This window comes from Manis pentadactyla, chromosome 2 (assembly GCF_030020395.1).
Source record: "Manis pentadactyla isolate mManPen7 chromosome 2, mManPen7.hap1, whole genome shotgun sequence".
NCBI classification, from domain to species: domain Eukaryota; kingdom Metazoa; phylum Chordata; class Mammalia; order Pholidota; family Manidae; genus Manis; species Manis pentadactyla.
Window position 1 is genome coordinate 10,106,489 of NC_080020.1, and position 22,634 is coordinate 10,129,122.

Consider the following 22,634-nt stretch of genomic DNA (forward strand, 5'->3'; position numbering starts at 1 on the left):
CTTAGATAAGTTTTTTCTTTTAGCAAAATAATTGGATGAAGTTTCTCTATATCAAATATCCAGAAATTGCATGGTAACCTTTCTCCGCACAAATACAAACTTGGAACAGTTTAACCAGGACCTAAAGTGACATATAGCAATGCAGCTGCAGTCACCACTATGCCCAACCCAATTAAGGAAAATATACAAACCAGTATATTCTCAGATAACCTATTCAGTGAACTCAGCCCATCGCTTGAATGACTAACTGGTGAAAAAATAAAATCAAGAAAGTTCATTCCTCCTCCATCCTACATTCAAGTGATAAACTTGATTTTTGCATATTTCTTGCTACTAAGGAGCCTTAGTAAGATGATATATATATTAGTTTAAGTAGCCATCTCATTCAACTTGGTCATAAGCAAACTGACTTACTGAAAAATAAACTAAAACACAGAAAACATAATGATTATCATGCCCCCACCCCCCACCACAACACACACAAAGTTGGGGGCCAGTCTTCGATGGAATGGGTTTTGGTTTGTCCTTTTTTTATTGCTTTAATCCAAAATCGTAAATTGCTGTAAGTACAAATCTACTTTTCTTGCCTCAAAAGTATTTCATTGTTCTGTACATAGTCAATAGTATAAAGTTTTGCTAATGTTTAAGTATTTGGATCTATATATCTTTTAGACTTTCATTCAATGGTTCTGATTTTTCTTGTCATATGATTTTTTTGTCAGTGATTTTTTTCATTTTTTTGCCTGTATATGTGCATATATACAAATGTGGGGCATATATATATGTATACATATATATACACACACAGGCACATGTACATGTGGAGCAAATGATAAATGGGATTCAGTCATTCATTCATCCAACAGCTGGGAACAACATAGGGACTGTGAATTTACATTCTTATAGAAAAATACACGTAATATATTTAACAAACAAAAAAACAAAGCATATAGCATACAACCAGAAGTAGTAACTAAACAAGATAATGGATCACAGCAAGTGACCAGTAGTGGGGTTGTATGAGAAAGTCAGCATCAGTAAGAAACTTCCGTTGTGATCATACTGTGTTTTATTTTAAGATTCATTTTTTCCCAGTATGTCTTAGAGGTGTTTTTGTGTAAGTACATATTGTTCTGCCTCATTCTTTTCAGCAATCATACCCTATATAATATGGTATGTATTCCCACAATTTATTTAGCTATTCTTCTGATGAAAAACTCTCTCTTGACTTTAACTTCTTATGCAATGCAGTGCTATTTCCCTGTCTTAAAATGGTCATAGAAACATTATTTCTCTATACACAGAAAGGCCACTTTTAGGTGGATGGCTATATCCTGCAGTATAAATCCTTCTAACCTCATGGAGGGAACATGGCAAATCTGAACATACCACAAGAATTTACTGGGGCAGGAATGAGTGCATGTGTGTATATATATATCTATATATATATGTAGATGTACATGTGTGTATGTTTACAATGTATAGACATACATAATTGATAGTTAAGTTTTACAGCTAATAACCACAGAGCTAGTACCACTAGCTCTATTTTTTAAGTGCCTGAATCATCTTGAAATACTCCATTAGAACCGAAGCAAAGTTCATAGTGAAAGGGTTCTCATTTTTAAATGTTTAGAAATACATGTGTTTTGGCACAGTTTCAAGGTGCTCACTTCAACCATAACACCTTCAAGTCAACAAGTTTACAATTTCTTGAGAGCTTTTGGAAACTATTCTGTTATCAAAACTCAATTTTGTCTAAGTTAAACTAGTGAAGTAATAGACATTATTACCTCAAATGAAAGAAATGTTGTTTATATTTTCCCTTATTCAATAGTTACATGGAAAGGAATATTGTAGAGCTCTTTTCACCATTGTCCTCAATCTTATTATTTTCTAAGAGCTCTTATCCCTCTGCCATTTTCATGGCTAAACAGCACATAGTCTCATAAGGGATCACACTGCCCATCATGTCTGCTTAGTCCATATGTTTTAAGTATCTAATAATTCTCTTCCAATTTAACATGTTATTATAAGGCTGCTTTTCACTATGTCTCAGAATGTTCCACACTTCTTCACCAACTCTTTTCTTTTTATCTGGAAAGCCTTTGTCACAGGGCTTGACTTTAGGGCAAAATTCTCAATAGAGCAGGAAGAAGCCACCTGATGACCATTTGAAAACATTGTAATCATTCATCTTTTGAGTGCCATGTAATAAGTGCATCATCCTTCATTTCCCAATTTTGTCAGTCTTTGCAATTTACTAAATTTGGATTTCTCTTCTCCAGACATAGTTTTCCAAACCTCCAAACTTTGACTGGATATATAAAATCTCCTTTGTGCACTTTGTGGGAAGTCAATCAGACATCCTGTCTCTAGTTTTCTTGGGTTACTTTTAGCTATCAGGATATCTATATTTTGGTTCTTCTATTCCTCAGTTCAGGTATAGCTCTTAGGTAATCAATTCTTTTAAGAGCTACTAATCTAAAGATATGATTATCTATTATGTATCTAGAATGTATATAGCATAGTCATTATAGCTACCATTTATTGAAAGTGTATCATGTAAAAAGACAAGGATGCCCACTCTTACCACTTTCACTCAACATAGTACTGGAGTCCTAACCAGAGCAATCAGACAAGAAATAAGAGACATTCAAATTGGTAAGGAAAGGTAAAAATGTCACTATTTGCAGATCACCTGATATTATACATAGAAAACCTTAAAGACTCCACCGAAAAACTTACAGAACTAATAAATTATTTCAATAGAGTTTCAGGATACAAAATCAATATATAGTTGTCTTTCTATATACTAATGACAAACTAGCAGGAAGAGAAGTTAAGAAAATAATCTAATTTATAATGGCATCAAAAAGAATAAAACACCTAGGAATACATTTCACCAAAGAGGTGAAAAACCTTTTCTCTGAAAACTATAAGATGTTGGTGAAAGAAATTGACAACAACACAAAGATATAAAATGCTCATGAATTAGAAGAATGAATATTGTTAAAATGTCTGTACTAACCATAGCAATCTACAGATTCAGTGGAATCCCTATCAAAATGCCAATGGCATTTTTTACAGAACTAGAACAAATAATCCTAAAATTATACAAAAACACGAAAGATCCCAAATAGTTAAAGCAATCCTGAGAAAGAACAAATGTGGAGGTATCATGCTCCCTGATTTCAACCTATACTACAAAGCTGTAGGAATCAAAACAGTATGGTACTGGTACAAAAACAGATTCACAGCTCAATGGAAGAGAATAGAAAGCCCAGAAATAACCCATGCTTATATGGTCCATTAATCTATGACAATGGAGGCAAAAATATATAATGAGTAAAAGTCTCTTCAATAAATGGCATTGGGAAAACTAACAGTTAACATGCAAAAGAATGAGACTAAACCACTTTGTTACACCATACATAAACTCAAAATGGATTACATACCTAAATGTAAGACCTCAAACCATAAAACCCCTAGAAGAAAACATAGACAGTAGGCTCTTGGACATCAGCATTAGCAATATGGTTTTGGATATGTCTCCTCAGGCAGGGGAAACAGAAGCAAAAATGAACAAGTAGGACTACATCAAACTAAAAAGCTTCTGCACAGTGAAGGAAACATCAACAAAATGAAAAGGCAACCTATCAAATGGGAGAAGATAATTATAAATGATAGGCATTAATTCCAAAGTATATGAAGAACTCACATAACTCAACAGCAAAGAACAAATAATCTTATTACATAATGAGCAGAGGATCTGAGCAGACACTTCTCCAAAGACAGCACACAAATGGTCAACAGACACATGAAAAGATGCTCAACATCACTAATCATCAGGGAAATGCAAATCAAAACCAGAATGAGATATCACCTCATACTGGCCAGAATGGCTAGTATCAAAAAGACAAGAAATAAAAAATGTTTGCAAGGATATGGAGAAAAGGTAATACCCATGCACTGTTGGTAGGAATATAAAATGGTTCAGCCACTATAGAAAATAGTATGGAGGTTCTTCAAAATGTTAGAAATAGAAATACTATATGACCCAGTAATTCCACTCCTGGGTATTTCTCCAAAGAAAAAAAAAAAACACTGATTGAGAAAGATATATGTTCTCCTATGTTTATTGCAGCATTATTTACAATAGGAAAGATATGGAAGCAACCTACATGTCCATTGATAGATGAATGAATAAAGAAGAGGTGGTACATATATGCAATGGTACATTACTCGGCCATAAAAAAGAATGCAATCTTGCCATTTGCAGCAACATGGATGGGCCTAGAGGATATTATGCTAAGTGAAATAAGTCAAACAGATAAAGACAAATACCATATGACTTCATGATATCTAAATGGTATCTTATATGTGGAATCTGAAAAACAAATGAACCAATAAGCAAAAGAGAAGAACTGGCTGTTTTCAAAGGGGCAGGGTGTGAGGCATGGGAGAAATAGGTGAAGAGGATAAAGGAAAGAAAGAAAATAAACAAAATATATCATGTGCTAACTTAAAAGAATTTATCATTTAGTTGGAGAGCCAAGACTATCATAACAAACAAAATTTACTTCTTATTTTGTTAAATCTAATAAACATATATTAATTACCTATGATGAGCTAGACATTTTGTTATATTCTGGAGAAAATGAAAATGAACAAAACTTACACCTTTGAAAAACTTACACATAATAGATACTAAGTCAATTCATAAACATGCAACATGAATGGTATAAAATTCCATCAGATACAAATTAGCACTTCTGACTGTGGTGGTCAGGAGAGGGTTCATAAAGATGTCGTTTGAATTGGACTTTGTTGGGTGAAGAAGACAATTTTAACAATGACAATTAATGTGGCCAAACTGGATGGGCATAATGTTCTTTAAGTCAGAAGACAGGTAATCAACTGAACAATAGAACAAGTGTCACTGGTCAGACTAGCGAGCCAACTTAGGAAAGCAACATGGCAGATTTTTGGGTAAGGAACAGGAAGCAAACACATAGTGTGCACTTAATCAAATAGGTGAATCTACAGATTTGTTTACGTAGTGATGATTTGGATTAAAGTTCTGTGCTCTTCCCTGGGTACTATGATGTTTATATATAAAGTGCCAAGACTGTCCTCCTCATGGTAAGATGGAAAGAAATAAAATTATTTACAAAGTCTCTTGAAAATACTAAAAACTGAAAGGGTTGGACATATGTTTGAAATTTAGACTGCATTCCATGGGTAAATGTATAGACCAACATCGTCACGAACTCTGATCCACAATCCCCATAAGCAACCAACACAACTGATGTTTCACATCTATGCTGAGTCATCATCAGATTCCTTGGAGGACGTTACAAATGCCTGCAAAAACAACTCAGGGTAAAGTTTTGCTTGGCTCACGGAAGCTAAAGTTTTAAGCAGAGCTATGAAGTGACTTGAGTTTTCGTTTTTCAGCTGTAGGAACTGGAGCTCTTTGAATCTTAAGATATAAAATGAACTGACATACACTTTTACAGATGCAGAAAAGAGCTGGGCATGTGCAGGCCCTGAGTCAATATTATTGCAAGGGGAGTTAGCCTCAATTCCTACCTTAGCTTCATAATATTCAGTAAACGTCGCAGAGCTCACACCTTTCCTCACCCCCTAAATTCCATTTTCCATTGTCTTGGTTTATTTGGACATTTCCTCAGTTTCTGAGTATCTGCTGACTGCCGCCACAGCACTAGACACTGAGGACTCCTTAAGGAACAAGGCAGAGCTTCTTCAGAGCCCACGGTGGATTGGGCAAGTAAGAAAGTCAGAACATTTACAGTAAAATGGTAAGTGCCAGAGTAGAGGCATGCGCAAGGTGATAAAAGAATAACAGAGAAGGGGCCCGAGCATCAGAAGATGCTTTCCAGAATAGCTGGTCCTTGAGCTAAATTTAATATTTAAAATATTAATAACAAGTAAATGTTCATCAAGTGACCAGGTCTTGAAAGTAACATGTGCAAAGTCACTGAGGCCGATCCAGAAATGCCAATAGACCAATAAGGCTCATACCAAGGACACATTAAGAGAGAAAACAGGAACAGAAGCTGGAAAGATAGGCAAGGAGACCAGATCATGGGGGTCTGTGCTTAATAAAAATATAATAACATACACCCATGTACATCCTCTAAGTCAAAATTGTGTTTATTTACCCAGCACATACACATTTTTATGGGCCCTCATAGCAAATTTACGTAAGATGACTTGGTGCCAACATTTAAAAAAACATTAACAAATTTAACATGAAAAATCCAGATTTCTTATCTTCTGTTTAAGATGCAGAAGACAACACTGGACCCACATTTCAATAGGGTTGGAGCTAAATTAATACTTCCACTTTAAAGGGGAGACAGGCCTTCTATGCTTCATAGACCCAGTCCCCCTCCCATGATCTCATCCCTGACTCATTTAGGCTCTGTGCTTGGCCTGTGAAGACATCTCCATTCATAAATCCTGCTCTGTGCCCTGTTGGTCCAAAGTGATACAGCCTCTCCCAGTAAAGGGAAATCAATCATAAGTTTCCATGGGAATTGGTATGTTTTCAGTGGTTGAAAATTACTTAGGCTATCCCTGTAAAAGCAAGCAGGCCTACAATTAAATTAAGCAACACAAAGTCGAACAGCATGTTTCTAAGTGAGTTCTCCGTGTTAGTTCTATAACTAAGCCCCAAAGGGGAAATGGAAAATTCAGAGAGAGTGACTCTTAAAAAAACCCGACACCATATTGCATGACAAAAATTACAACATATCTAGGAATAAATATAACTGAAAAGCAAGATATGTAAAGAGAAAATAGTAAGACTATCAAATGACAGACATAAAAGAAGACCTAAATAACTCCAAGATATCTAATGTTCTTAGATGGGAATATTAAGTGGAGCCATTTTCAAGCCACTTTTATAGGTGAAAATATTGGTAGTGTTCATTTGTTTCAAACAAAATATAAATACAACTTTCCCCAAATAATTCTATAAATTTAGTGGAATTCACATCAATATCCCAACAATGCTTTTTACAGAGTTTGACAAGCTAAATCTGAAATTCAGAATGAAGTATACAGGGCCAAGACAATTTGAAGAAGAAGGGATCATGCCATACCAGTTGTATTATCGAGCATCTTAACTTCTGTGGGATAAACAGGTCATTAAGAATGAAGAGCCTAATTAGCACTCACAATATAGGTAGGTCATGGGGAAGGCAGTACAGCATGGAGAAGACAAGTAATGACTTTATAGCATCTTACTATGCTGATGCTGATAGACAGTGACTGCAATAGAGAGGGTGAGGATTTGATAATATGGGTGAATGTTGAAACCACTGTGTTGTTTATGTGAAACCATCATAAGACTGTATATCAATGATACTTTAATTAAAAAAATGAATGAATAGCCTAAAAACAGAATCACAAATATATGGAAACTTAGTATCAGACAGAACTGGCACCACAACTCTGTGGGAAAAGAATAGACTAGTCAGTAAATGATGCTGGCTATTTATATGACAAAAATTAGATTCTTATCTCAGAACATTACACATACCCCTCCCCCAAAGAAAATCTAGATGGCTTAAAGACCTAAATGAGAAAGGGCAAAATGCTAAATAAACATTTTAAACAATTTTTTTAGAAGAAAGTGTGTAAGGGGAATGCTTTATGATGTATGATAACAGAGTAGGAAAGATTTTTTAGACAAGTAAGAAAAGAGACAAAGATAACAGAAAATAATGATAAATTACACTACCACAGAATTTTTTAATCTTTTGCATTAAAAATTCACCATAAACAAAGTTTAAAAACTGTTCATAGAATGGGGGAAGACTTGCAACCTATTTAACCAACAAAGGCTCAGTATGCAAAGCATATAAAGAACCCTAAAATTATCCAGAAAAAGACAAACCAGCTAATAGAAAAATGGGCAAAGGACATGAACAGGCAATTCACAGTAAAAGAAGTCTGAATGGCCAATAAAAATGGAAAAAGGTATTCCACCTCACTAGTAATCAGAAAAATATAGTTTAGAACCACAACAAGATGCCATTTCACACCCATCACTTTTGCCATCAATTAAAACATCTGGTAAGACTGGTATTGGTAAGTATATGGAGAAAGGGGAGTTCCCACTCATCACTGGTTAAAGTTTAAATTGGTTTATTTTGGAAGACAGTTTTGTAATACTTGGTGGAGTTGAAAATGGGTGCACCCAGCAGAAGGAGAGGTGTGCATAACAATGTACATATAGTTGTGTCAAATATGCCTTGTAGCCTTCTTTGTAAATAGCAAAAAAGTGAAAATATTCTACTGTCCTATAGTAGAGGAGTGGATTTTTTTAAATCTGTGGCTTTTTTATGTAATGGAATGTTACACATTAGTTAAAAAATGAACCCCACCTACATGTATCAACAAGGAAAATATTCAAACATTACTGAATAGGAAAAAAACACAAGTGAAAAAGGACACATCCTGTATGACACCATCATTTAGAACTTTTAAACCCACAAAACAATACCATATATTCTACAGAGATACATGCCTATGTAGGAAAAGCATGAGGATGATAATAGTGGGATAGTGGACCCTCTGGAGAGAAAGGGAGAAGGGAGAGATAAAGTACATATTTTATTCGTAGAAAAGGGGTCGGGATGCTAAAGCAAATATGACAAAATGTTGACAACTGATTATCTTAATGGTGGGTCCATTGGTTGTACTTTCTTCCTCTCCACTTCCTTTCCCACCATCAAGATATGGATCCTCATCGTTCCTTGCCTGAATTACAACTGGTGAGCTGGACTTCCAGATGCCGCTTTTTCCTCATTCCAGGCCATCCTGCATTCTCTTTCTAGACTAAACTTCCTTCAACATTGCTTTCATTATGTCATTTCCATGTTCAAAAGTCCTTGTGATCCTCTTTCCTTCTGCAGTGAATGGAAACTCCTCAGCCAGGATTTCTAAACTCTCCTAAATCTGAACTCACCTTTCCTAGTCAACTACTCAAAATAACAGGCACTTTAAAATACAAATGGCTAACAAACTTATGAAAGAATACTCACTAATGCAAATTAAAACAAGTCATTTGCAGCTGTCAGTCAGCAAAGTTTTGTGTTGTGTATTTTTTAGGTGCTACTGCTCAGTAGCAGCAGGAGAGTAATAAACTCGTCTCTTACCTTCTGCTGGCAGAAGTCTTAATTGGTGTCATCTTTTTGGGAGGCAATATGGTGACATGAATTAAGAGCTTATGACATGATGAATCTGTTTCTGGAAATGTAAAGGAAATAATCTGAAATAAGGAATAATCTTTATCCATAAAGATATTAATTACACTGTTATTTATAGTTACAAGCAATTAGGTATAACCTAATGCCAATTGATAGGATGCACGCACACAATGAAGGATTATGTTAAAAATATGTAAAAACATGGGGGAATGCTTACGCTTTCATATTGGTGGGGGTGAGTCAGTATTTAAAGCTGTATAATCACTAAGAGAAATCTTATATTTTACTACTGAGTTTGTTTTCTTTCTCTCCCAGCATGCCATTTCACATTTTTTTCTCTTCAAACCTCCAAAATTCCTTCTTCCTTCCTCTATTTATACATGTGAGTACCTCTTATTTATTAAGAAAATTAATCACCAAATTGTCCAATTTACCTATCCCTTCATATTCTGCCATCCTTCCTGTTAAAATCAATTAACTATTCCTATCTCCAAGTCCAATTTGGCCACTACGTTTCAAGCCCTCTCACTTCCTCAGTGACTCCACTCCTGGCATTATCCCTTCTGTCTCCTGCATCATCAATTTCTTCTCTCTCTCCCCCAAAAACCACTGATTCTTACAATTTCCAACATAGTCGCTACAGGATAATGCCATTAAATCTTTCACTGGGTAACTTCCAACACTAGCTAACTGCTCCTCCTATTTCCACCCTTATCCCCATACAGTCTTATAACCTTCCAGTGGCTTTCTTCTGTGCTTATAATAAAATCCTAAATCTTTACCATGGCCTGTGGGGTCACACATGATCTGGGCCCTGCCTAGCTCCCATCTCTCTGCCCCCAGAGACTTTATATTTGCTACTCCCTCTGCCTAAACTACACTCTTCCTGTTCTTCAAATGGCCCACTCTTCCCCATCTTTCACAACTCTGCTCAAATATCACCTCCTCAGAGAGCCTTCCCTAAACACCTTATCTCAAATGACTTCCCTTCTTCAATAAACGGTGTTGGGAAAACTGGGCAGTGACACACAAAAGAATGAAACTGGATCCCTTTCTTACACCATACATAAAAATAAACTCAAAATGCATTAAAGACCTAAATGTAAGACCTCAAACTTTAAAACTCCTAGAAGAAAACATATGCAGTCAACTCTTAGATATCAGCATCAGCCATATTTTCCTACCATGTCTCCCTAGGCAAGGGAAACAAAAACAAAAATAAACAAACGGGACTATATCAAACTAAAAAGCTTCTACACAGCGAAGGAAACCATCAACAAAACTAAAAAGCAACCTACCGAATGGGAGAAGATATTTGCAAATAATAAGGGGTTAGTATCCAAAATATATAAAAAACTCATACGCCTCAACACCAAAATAAATAAATAAATAATAACACAATTATAAAATGAGCAGAGGACCTGAGTAGACAGTTCTTTCTCTAAAGATGACATGCAGATGGTCAACAGACACATGAAAAGATGCTCAGCATGGCTAATCATCAGGGAAATGCAAACCAAAACCACAATGAGGTATCATCCCACACCAGTCAGAATGGCTAGAATCAGAAAGACAAGAAATAAGACAAGTGTTGGTGGGGATGTGGAGAAAAGGGAAGCCTCATGCATTGTTGGTGGGAATGTAAGTTGGTATAGCCATTAAGGAAAACAGTAAGGAGGTTCCTCAAAAAATTAAAAATAAAAGTACCATATGACCTAGTAATTCTATTTCTGGCTATTTACCCAAAGAAAAGAAAACCACTAATTTACAAGAATATATATACCCTATCTTTACTGCAGCATTATTTACAATAGGCAAGATATGGGAGTAACCTACGTGTCCACTGATAGATGAATGGATAAAGAAGATATTGTACATATATACAATGGAATACTATTCAGCCATAAAAAAGAAAGAAATCTTACCTTTCTTGACAACATGGGTGAAATTAAAAGGTATTACTATAAGTGAAATAAGTCAGACATAAATGCCTTATGATTTCACTTATATGTGGCATCTGAAAAACACAACAAATGAACAAATAGACTCATAAAAGCAGAGAACTGGTGGTTGCCATAGGGGAGGGGATGCAGGGGTGGGCAAAATAGGGGAAGGAGATTAAGAGGTACAAACTTCCAGTTACAAAATAAATGAGTCATGGGGATGAAAAGCACAGCATGGGAAATACAGTCAATAATATTGTAATAACTTTGTATGGTGACAGATGATAATTAGGCTTAGCTTACTGCGGTGAGCATTGCATAATGTATATAATTGCTGAGTCACTATGTTGTACACCTGAAACTAACATAATACTCTATGTCAACTACATTTCAATTTAAAAAAACAGCTTCCGCATCCTCCTTAACCTGGCTTGTTTTCGTCACAGACTTCATTGCCACTTGAAATGACAGTGTTTATTTGTAATTCCCCATAGCTGTAATTAAAGCCCATTGTAGGCAAGGATTTATTTGCCTTGCCTATTATTGTATCACCAGCATCTAGAATAGTGTCAAGTACATGGTAGAGGCTAATAAATATTTATTATGTGAATGAACTAAAATAAATCTACTTTGAAAAGACTAAAAGAAAATTATCTGGGAAGTAAGATTATAGGTTTGTTTCCACTTTATGCTTTCCACTATTGATTAAATTTTCTACATTGAATATATCTTTTATAACAAGGAAGAATACAACTATTTAAACTAACAAAATACAGCCTTTCCTCTGGCCAGGCCCATTTTATCACTTCAGAACAAGCACTCAATGCATGTTCATTTCATCGTCACACCTTTTCTCGTGCCTTCTTTTCTCCCTTTACGTCTGATAACCCTCTAAACCTCAGCTCATGGTCCACCTTCTCCATGCCACCTTTCCAGAATATTCCCATCCTCAGGGACTCCCTCCTGCCAAGACTTTGCAGGTAACTGGGTGTGCCGTGCTTCATTTACTCATTCTCATTCACTAAGCGTTTTCTGTTTGCTGTTGAATGTGTGTGTCTGTGAGAGAGAGGATACATATATATGTGTGCTTAAGTATGAGCTGATTTTCTCTCTTTTCAGCAGATACATGTCTTAGCCTTGTCCACTGGTCTCTACATAAACTGATGGCAAAGTAAGGACCCAATAAACACTTGGTGTGGAAGCTACTGGGTCTCGAAGCCAGGGTCTGGAAATTCATGGTGCTCCTCCCATTACCCCATGCTCCCCAGTATCAGAAGCTGCTATTTACTGAACACCTACTGTGTGCTGTGTACTTGCCATCCATTTTCCCACTCAGCAAGTAGGAACTGCTTTTATTTTCATTTTAAGATTGAGGAAACTGAAACTTAGAAAGGTTAAGTAACTTGCCTGAAATGACAAAGCGTGAAGTGGTAAGGCCTGGATTGACACAGCCTGAGCTCTTTGCCACTGTGACAACCGAAGGCTGATCTCCACTCGCCCACTTGCCACAAATGTGCTTTACGTCGAGCCACATGCCCATGGTCGAGTTACTTAACCTCGCCAAACCACCTTACAGGGTGGTTGTAAACATCAAGATATGAGTAGTGTCTTGTGTAGTGCCCAGCGCAGAGCACACCCTGAGTCAATGGTAATTATTATTATGTGCTCTGCCATCTCCTTGGCGCTTGCGCTTTAAAGTTGGGTGTGGCAGCCCCGTCTCGTTCCTTTCTGCACAGTGACGGGCCGTGGGCAGGTCTGCATCTCCATAGCCAGGGCTCGGAGCTCTGTCGCAGTGGAGAAGGTGCTGTCTGAAAAGCCTGGGCGGCGAGAACGCAAATAAGCAGCCCCAGCCCAGGTTCATGAGAGCTCGGATTTCCTTGGCTGAATGTGTAATTATAGGAAGAAGGTTGTGTTACTGAAGTAGCTGTTTTTGTTTGTCATCCTGGCCCACTGATCTAAACATCTCTCGCTCCTCAGGAATTATTTTAGGACCAGGAAGCAGCACTCTGTTTATTGAAAGAGTCACAGAAGAGGATGAAGGCGTCTATCACTGCAAAGCTACCAACCAGAAGGGGTCCGTGGAAAGTTCAGCATACCTCACTGTTCAAGGTAAACAGCTGCTTCGGAAAGCAACAAGAAACTGTTCAGACGTCTATTTCCCTGTTTGTTCGACTTGCCACCTCCCAGTCTCCTGCTGCGCCCCAGTCTGTTCCTTTCCCTGACCTCCCCCACTCCAGTCCCTGTGGGAACGGGCTGTCTGGTTCCTCCAGGCAAGGCAGAAGGTGGCCACCCGGAGAGCCTGCCATGTGAGCACAGTCTCCGCAGGGGAAGTAGGTCCCGGAAGAGAGGAAAGCCAGGGGCTGCCAGGTGATGACGCTGCCCAGCACAGAATGACAGGAGTGACCGCACCTGGGAGGAGGAACTCCAGAAGGGAAGGAGACAGGTGGAGATGGGGGAGAGGGCCCACGCTCTGGAAACTGCTCATTCTTTTCCCCTTTCCAATTCCCACGAGATAGGCTCTTCCAAATGTTTTCATCAGCTGCTTTTTAACAGAGTACGCTGCAAAATATTATCAGAGAGAAGCAGCACATAATAAAGAGACCACTTCTGAAACATATGCCAAGGGCTTCCTCTTTATAAGCCTCAGATAGTCTGTTGAGCAGCAAAATTCCACAGTGGCCTAATCCTACCCTGAGCTAATGTGGCTTCCGTTTAGAAAATCGTGTAGACCTCAATTCCAATTCTCGAATGCCAAGAATCATCCAAAACCTAACGTTTATAACGGCATGAAATATCAAATTGGCACCCCGTAGATGTAAATATCTATGCCACACTGAGGTTTTACATGAAAGATGCAAATTGTTCAGTAGCCCATTACCAAATATTCCCCAGGAGATTTCAGAGTATCTAAGTATTTCCAGGGGAGGCACCAGGGAGAAGGCAACATAATGAGCTCTTCCGGCCTGGAAACTTACCCTGCCTCAAGAGTGTAACTGGATTTGGACTCCTTTAAAACAAAACATCACCCCCATTCATTTGTAAGGAGATGATTTAAGAGAGGCTCCTGAGAAATCTGAAACTTATGCAATCACAAATTTATACTTCCAGAAAAGGTTGAGGGTAGCATTGACCAAACACTTTGGGTAAGGGTTCTGTTTGTCTCCCAAATAATCCTTGTTTTAAAGCAGACTTTCAACTCTTCTGTCTACTTATGGAGAAAACAGTTGATTAAGTGCGTATCACTCTTTAACACTTCCTTCTTCAAAGGATTGTTCATTTATCTTTTAACAAGGACTCCCCTGCGTGGCCAGGGAGGGACCCGGATCTGAGAGGGCTACAGCAGACAGCAAGGAGGATGCCCTGATCCTCAGGCTGCAGGTGTATTTCCCCATAACAGCCCTGTAAGATCCACAGAGCAGTTATTATGAAACCCCAGCGAAGAAGGAAAGGACTAACCTAAATCTACAGCCAGGGAATGGCCGACCTGCAGAGAATACCAGGCTGTCTCCTCAGATTCTCTCAACCCACCACACAGCCGCCTTCCCTGCCACAGGTCTGTTCCCACTCTCCTCTGCTAGGGAATTGGGGTTGGCAATGGCTGGCATCTGATGGCTTGGGAAAAGCCCTTGCCTGAAGCAGATATTTATGCAAGTTTGTAGGTCTCCCCAGCCTCCCGTCTTCTGCCGGGTTGACCTGGGTTTCCTGGAAGTCACGCTGCTTGAAGGCATCTGTGAGTTTCTTCTGCTCCCCCAACCATGACCCCCACCCTTCCGTTTGCCACAAGGCTGCTCTCCGGGAGGCCTGCTGGTATCCCTGTGCTGTCTGTGGCTGGGGCAGTGGCACTGGGGAGCCTCCCAGACCGCGCTGGAGCCAGTACTCTGACCATCAGGACCATGACTCCCTACATCGGGCTAAGCACGGCCTTTGGTCACTGTGTTAACACAGCCGGAATGTCTTTTGTCCCTGGTCCCCCCTGGTTTCAGCCAAATCCTCTTTATCTTCTAAGGCCAGTTTAGATGCTTTCCATTCTCTAATGTCCTCCAGGACAAACAGCTGAGTCAGGTACCCATTCTCTTCTCTGCTCCCCTACAGCACGGTTCTTGGATCTTAAGTCAGTATTCACTTTATTCTGCCTTTTGTTATTATTTAGGCATTGATAAGCTTGTCTTCTCTACTGAATCATAAACTTCTTGAGGCAGGAACTGTACCTAACATAACTTTGTATCCCATACCTGTGCCCAGCCTTAGTAGGAAACTGACGTTTATTTAGTGCCTCTCTGTGCAGGCACAGGGCTCCACGCGTGCCGTTCTTAAGCCCATTAACTTCAGAAGAATCCCAGCAAGTAAGTAGTATTACCTTCAGTCTACAGATGGGGAGATGGAGACCCAAAGAGGTTAAATGACCTGCCCGAAGTCACACCAGGAATACTGGGTGAGGCTGAGACTTGAGTCCATGACTTTGGAAATAGCAGTTTCCATCCTTCCTCCATTCTTCTCATTCCTGAAGTGCCTTGGGAACTTGTCCAAAAGGCCTCAGCCCCGAACTGAGCTTTTAGTCTCCTTCAGTTATCCTGTTATTTGGTTTTCTCTCTACCTGCTTCTACACTTCCTACGCCGATTCCTTTCCCCATTGATGTGCTTTTCTGAAAAATCAGACAACGTAAGGAGTACTATCACTGATGATTTCTAGAAGTTTCTATCATACTCTTATCATTTGCTTTGAGGAAACGGGAGATAATTTTCACTGAATGGCCACTGCAGATGTTCTGACCCCTGTCATCTCTTGGCCTCCCAAACAACCTACCTACTTCTCCTCTCACCCTCTCCCAATCCACTCCCAAACCTAGAGTGATCCTTTTAAGTGACTAGGCTTATGACATGTCACCTCCCTGCTTCAGAGATCTTGCAGCGGCTCCTCATGCCTGTTTCCCTCATCCGGGCCACACAGGGTCCTCCGCGGGCTACTGCTCCAGCCCTCCTCCTGCCCATCCCACACCACCCAGCACTCCAGCTCCACTAAACCACTGTGGCCCCTGAACATACTGTGCTCCTCTGACTTTCCTGTCTTTACACCTCTTTTTTTTTTTTTTTTTTTTTTGTCTGAACAGCCTTCTTCCTGAAATCGTTCTCCCTCCGGACATCATGTCATTTTCTGTGCCCCAGACCTCTTGTCTTCCCATCATTTTCCATCATCTCCCTTCTGTGCTCCCACAGAACTTGATATGGGCGTTTAAGGCAGTGTTTATCATTGTTTATTATTCACTGTTCTAGCCCAGAGCACTCAAGAAATGTTTGTCGGATTAATCTATTTAGAAAACCACCACTGAAGGTCTGAGAAAAGAAATACATCAATATATGGTTTAGGGCAATAGAGATAAGCCAAATTCAATGAGCTGTTAGCACCTTATTTGTCCAGGACTAGGCAGTCGGTGGACAAGTAGTTCAACAGCCCTAACCTCAGTGTGCTTTGAAAACCTCACTAGGAGGAGATTAGGGTACACATGAAATGACAGAACCACATCAGAAAACAGTTATCCTCCTATGGGTAAAGGACAAACACTAGTTTGTACAAAACAGATTACTAAATGCTGCTAATAAGAGCTCAGGGGGTTCAGAGAGAGAAAGGAGGACATGGAGCATGACCTGACCCCTAAAGGAGGCCTTACAGGATGTCTGATTGGCAAGATGATGAGGAGGCAGGGAAGACAGCGAGTTATGAGGCAACTTTGGACCTTCTACACTGGTATCGCCCTTGGTAATAACAGTAACTAATTCTAAATATTTCCTATGGCCAGTCCACTGAATTTTCTGAAGAATTGGTACTTTGGATTCATTACCTGTTTTCTCTCATGTGGCATTAATCTTCCACATCACTTAGAGAAACAGTATGGTTTGCAAGGTGGCTGCAAAAACTCCATACATATGGCTCCTTTTTTCCCATTTATTATCCCCAACTGCCATGCTTTTTGAGTTGTGTCTGATTTCTATGGTTTTATGCTTTCTCCCTCGCTCCCTTTTGAAAGTTCTTTTCCTGCTTTCAGAGTGATAGCTATTTCCAAACTTTCTGCTTAAAAACTGTGGTTAGCTGAGAAAATAGATCACCTGCTCTGCAATCATGAAACCACCTCTGAAATAATGTATGCATTTATAAGAGAAGCATAAATAAAATGGAGACCTATCCTGGCACTAGGGTAATGTTAGAATAGTGCAAGGAAATGGGGAGAGTTAGTACAGAAGAGAGACAACTTGGGCGGGGACGTAATGGTTTTCTTCAAATATTTAAGAAGCTTTTAGACTGAAGTGACATTCAAGTCATTCTTTGACACACTGGAAAAGATAACTAGAACCAAGGAGGGGATATGGTGGTGAAGTTTTCAAGGAAGCGGATTTCAGCTCTGAATAAGGATGTACTTTTAAATAGGAAGAATTTCTGAAAGTTGATATCACGTGGATCTTATGAGGTAGATACAGTATTTTTAATGGAAGTATTCTGGGCTCACTGAAGAAAAATTTGATCCCTGGATACTATTTAGAACAGATGAATGCAGCACCTGCTTAATAATTTTATCACTGAGTTAGATTCTTGCTCCACAGCCTGAATCAATCACACTTCTCACTCTAGTGGCTCTGGAATGTTCCCTAGCTTTAGGCTCCATCTCTCAGTACATGCATGCAGGCCCTTCACACTGACCTATCTTGTCAGGTTGAGTCTAGGAAATGAAACCAGGCAAATGAGTTGTGTCTTTGGCTATGTTTAACAGATTTTAAAGAGGTACATGAATTTGCCAGGAAGGAAACTGTCTGCTTTTTTTATTTCCTTTGAAAAGGGATTCTTATACTCATAGATAAAACAATGTGTTATTTTTGTATCTGAAAAGGATGAGTGGACTGGGGAGTCAAAGTCCCTTCTTTAAATAATCACAGGTCTTGTTTGGTTTGGACTGCACATGAGCACACGAGCACACATGGAGCCCTCCGAGGGGAAGTTCTAATATTAAAACAACAACAAAGCTGCTACTAACTAATTTCTGAAATCCACAGAGCACTCCTAGCCCAGGGAACTCAATGAGACAGTCACAATGAAAGTAGGCACATTTGCAACCAAGGACTGAAAATAAACAATATTTTATAATTATGATTGCAAGTAAATAACCATAGCCTGCATAGATAAAAATCTTGGAATCAATTTAGGTCTTGCTATGGGAATACTATTTCAATAGAATTTATAATTACACAGGAGAAAACAACTTGGAGAATAACTACCATTTTGAACATTCTTTTTGAGGATGACCAATGGATGCAAAAATCGTGGGATGCACAGAAAGATAGCTTCAGGATCCTGCAGTGTAAATGCTTGAGATGGCATTGTAGGCATGGTTGGTAAACTTTGTGCCACAGAAATTGCACATTAACACATTTCAGGAAAGGGCTCATGCAGCAGGAAGTATGCGCTAGGTTTTGGTTTTTTTTAATGAAATTCCAAAAGTGAAGAATAGGAAAAGCTCAAAACAGAATCGTCTTGGATATCCAACTACTTCTCTTCATCGCCCTGGCTGACTCGCCATTTTCATTTCTCCTTTTTGACCCTCGGGGGTGCTGGCAGTTCAGAAGGGGTTCCCAGGGAGAGAACAGTGCTCAGAACAGTGAAACGAAGTGGCTGCTCACTAATTTCACCCAGGGGGCTGGGGGACGACTATGGTTGCCTTCGTACTTCAAATCTGAACAACAACATAAAGGTGGCCTTGATCAAGAATTCAAAACACAGGGATGGAATTCAGTTATAAATATCGTATGTTCACTGAACATTCAGTGCACTGTTTTAAGCACATATCCTGCATTCGTCTACTTAACTTTTGCAAGAGTCCAATGAGGATTTTTTTCTATTTACAAATGAGAACCTGAGGCAGAGAGGCTTAGGACTGTGTCCAAGGTTACAAAGCTAGGAAGTGGCAGAGCTGAGGACTGGACCCAGGTCCAGCCGCTGCTCTATAGCCTCTCAGTTCTCAGCAGCGGAGTTCCCGGGAGGAGATGAGGGGCGGGTGCCTCACTGCTCATGAGCGTGTCCCTTGGGCAGATGACTTACCTTCCCACTGCTTCAGTTCACTCATCCACAAAGTGGATGATGATAATGATATACCGACCTCAGAGCACGGCAACAGCATCTGGCATATAACACAAACCTTTTCAGCATTAGCTAATATTACTGTTTGTTAATATGCTCAACCAAATTCCATTTCAGCAAAGCTTTCTGTATTCGTTTTCTACTCAGTTAGTGAGTCAAGCAAAGGCATTCCAAACCACAAAGTTCCTGTTCGACCTAAGGATCTAACTTGTTCTGGTAAAAATGTGTTATAGAACCGATGGCACATAACAGCAGTTTTAAATATCTTTACCTGTAATTACCCTTGAAAATGTACTTCAAATTTAATCTGAATACAGTATTTCCAAACCTCACTGTCCTTAAGAAGGGCTCCAAACTGGCATACACAGATTCCTAAAAAGCACACAAATAGTATGGAGGCCAATTTTAATATTCACTAAGCCTTAGAGAAATGACATCATAAGGTTACCTGGGTTACTGGCTACTGGGTTTTAGATGTAGGTAGCCCTGCTGACTGGCGTGTGGGGTCAGTCAGGTCCAGGTGTATCTGATTAAGTTCCTTTTCATCCATATGTAAGTATTTATGGAGGCCTCCCTCGGGCCAGCGCTGGAGACGCAGAATGAATGCACACTCTCCTTCTGAGTAGCTGAATGGGCAATAAACCCACACAAACAGTTACATCAAATTAAACCAATGCTACAGCCAGGGAATAACACCGAAGCCGCCCTGCGGTGCTGGGCGCATTCCTCAGGGAATGGAATGACTCTGTGTCTGTAGAAATGATCTGTACTTCGGCCAAAGTCATTAGTTTTAGAAAGAAAAGACAAATTGTGATATATGCAATCTGTTGGAAGGAAAAAAATTATTTGTACTTGAAATCCAAAAAATAAAAAAAAAGGAAAGGGAGATGGGGTAGGGAGAGGAAGTCTCGAAGATGACAGCTCACTCCAGGTTTAGGTCCCCCTTCCGGGAGGGCAGGGCCATTGTCTCCGCTGCATGTGGAGGGTGAGGAAGGGGGTGTGGGGAGCCCTGAGTCCTTCCTGGTGAAACGGGAGCTCAGTCTGGGAAGCCCTTGGCTCCGGGACCAGGGCCGCTCTTTTGCGGAGGCCCCCGCACGTTGCGGGAAGCGCCCCCAGTGAGACTGCCTGAGCCGCGCTGCCTGCTGATTCTAGCAGCGTGGTGCCCGGTGCAATGCCACCCACCTCACAGCCCAGGCCTGGGCAGCGGGGGCTGCGTCACCAACACAAAGGCTCTGCGCAGGGCGGCAGGACACCACATAGGTGTACAGACTCTACACGTAATATCGCCCCTTCAGAAGTCAGTCATTCCTGTGTGGCACCAGCCCTTCCTATCCCAGGAGAGATGGTTTGAAGCCTGGGAGGGCAAATGACACAGAAAGCTGTGGAGAACAGGGTCAGCAATCTGTAATAAAGGTACAACTACCCTAACTCTTCAAACTGGCCTTCTTCTTGTCACTGTCCCATATGAAAATAACCTTGTCCCGTGTCCCGATGCTGGCCTTCCACACACATCGCAGGGCAGTGATGTCCCTGAGCCCCAGTGCGAACTCCTCCTTATTGTCAAATCCCACCCACGTTTCCGCTGGCCTCCTTCCCCCTGCCACGCACAGCTGGGCTATTTCATGGATTGAGCGCATCAGCTGTCAGCAGCCAGTTGAAGCTGGGTCTAGTCAGGCCAGTGGGTGGATGTTTGACCTCTGAGAAAACATCCAAGAGCTGTATAAGAAGAGATGCTACTGACTTAAATCAGCCTGCCCAGCCGAAGACTACCCTGAGGGTTACTTTCCAAATAAAGACAGGGGTGGAGCTACCAAATGCGATAGAGATGGAGCAAAGATACTACATTCTATCTTGTAAATCCTTATTTCAGTTTTCAGCAAGCAGTCACAGAATATTAAATATGTCTTTCCCTGCTGGTAAATGGTCATCTTGAAGATGTTTTATAATGAGTTGATTCTTTAAATGTGTAAGTGCACACAAACACATTTGGCCCCACTGAAAGGAATTTTGCCTGAGTAAGGACTGTGGAATTACTTTGGGGGTCAACTCCCTGCCCTGGGGAATGCAGTGGGGAAAGTTCCCACACCAGGAGGGGGCCTCCCCCAGGGCAGTCTGTGCAGGAGCATCTGCAGAGGTTTGCTGTGGGCAGTGCCATGTCTCAAGATGCTGTCAGCATCTCCAACAGCCAAAGGCCATGGTCCCCAGAACAAGGGGCAATCAGAGTCCACAAAACTTATTTGCAGCATTAGCAAAGGGGTGTGTGTGTGTGTGTGTGTGCATGGACACAGTAAGGAAATGCCAGACGTCTCACTCTGGGGGAGGAAGTCCAAACTCATGGTTACTTGAACTTATAACATTCCCATCAAGAAGATGCATACTGAGAGAAAAGGTTGTCATATTTAGAAAGTTCTTCTAGGACCGTGTTCTCAATCAACCCCATGAGGTGCAGGGAAACCACCACAAGCTCACAGAGCAGTGTGAACATACTCCTCGGTTCAGATCTGAATGCCGGACTGGGAGTTCCAGACCATGCCCTTTCATTTACTACTACATAACAGCACCAAGAACAGAGCCTGGGACATAGGTGGTATTCCATATACTTACTGGATTAATACACATGAAGAGGATTTTGACCCTGAAGCCTTGAAAATGTTTATGATGCAATTTGGAGACAAAACAAAACACGATTTATCCACTAATTCACCCAGTTCAATGAGTGGGGATATAAAGATGAATAAGACGGTGCCTCAGCCTCCAGGAGGCTTATATGCTGGTAGAGAAACAGCAAAGGCCAAAGCATAGAGGTACAGGAGGGCTGGTATATTTAAGAAACTACCAGTATTTTGATGTGACAGGAGCAAGGGGGAGGACAGCAGGAGATGAAGCTGGAGAGAAGGGCAAGGTGGGGCATGGAAGACCTAAGGACTTGGAGTTTTCTCTTGACAGTGACAGAGGGTAGGAAGGGCAGTGATGGAATTTAGGCAGAGGAGTCATAGGATTAAATCTGTGGCTCAGCAAGATCACTCGGGCTACAATGTGAAGGAGAGACTGGGAGTCAAGGTTGGTTAGGAAGCCAGCACCCTAAGTCGTCCAGGAGAGAACTGATGAGGCCCTGGTTCAGGCAGTGATAGCGGGCAGGACGGGGTGATCGTTTCATGAGTCATGGAAGAATGGGCAGGACTCTGTGATGGAGCAGATACAGAGAAAAAGTCAGTTTTCCCTCTAGATTAAACGATATGCTGTGGTGGGGAGTATGGCCTGCAGGAAGGGGCCATATGTCCTTGGTGGCTGAATGGATAAACGGAAGAGGAAGGGACTCCTGTT

General features: G+C 40.5%; 1 protein-coding gene across 2 annotated transcripts in view; it reads left to right on the forward strand.

The window, feature by feature from the left end:
• The window catches only part of FLT1 (fms related receptor tyrosine kinase 1), a 173,411-nt gene that overhangs the window by 106,059 nt on the left and 44,718 nt on the right, over window positions 1-22,634 (forward strand). For both annotated transcript variants that reach the window (XM_036917340.2, XM_036917341.2), the window contains exon 15: window positions 13,166-13,297. In XM_036917340.2, coding sequence (XP_036773235.2) covers window positions 13,166-13,297 — 132 coding nt within the window. The remainder of the gene's footprint in view (window positions 1-13,165; window positions 13,298-22,634) is intronic.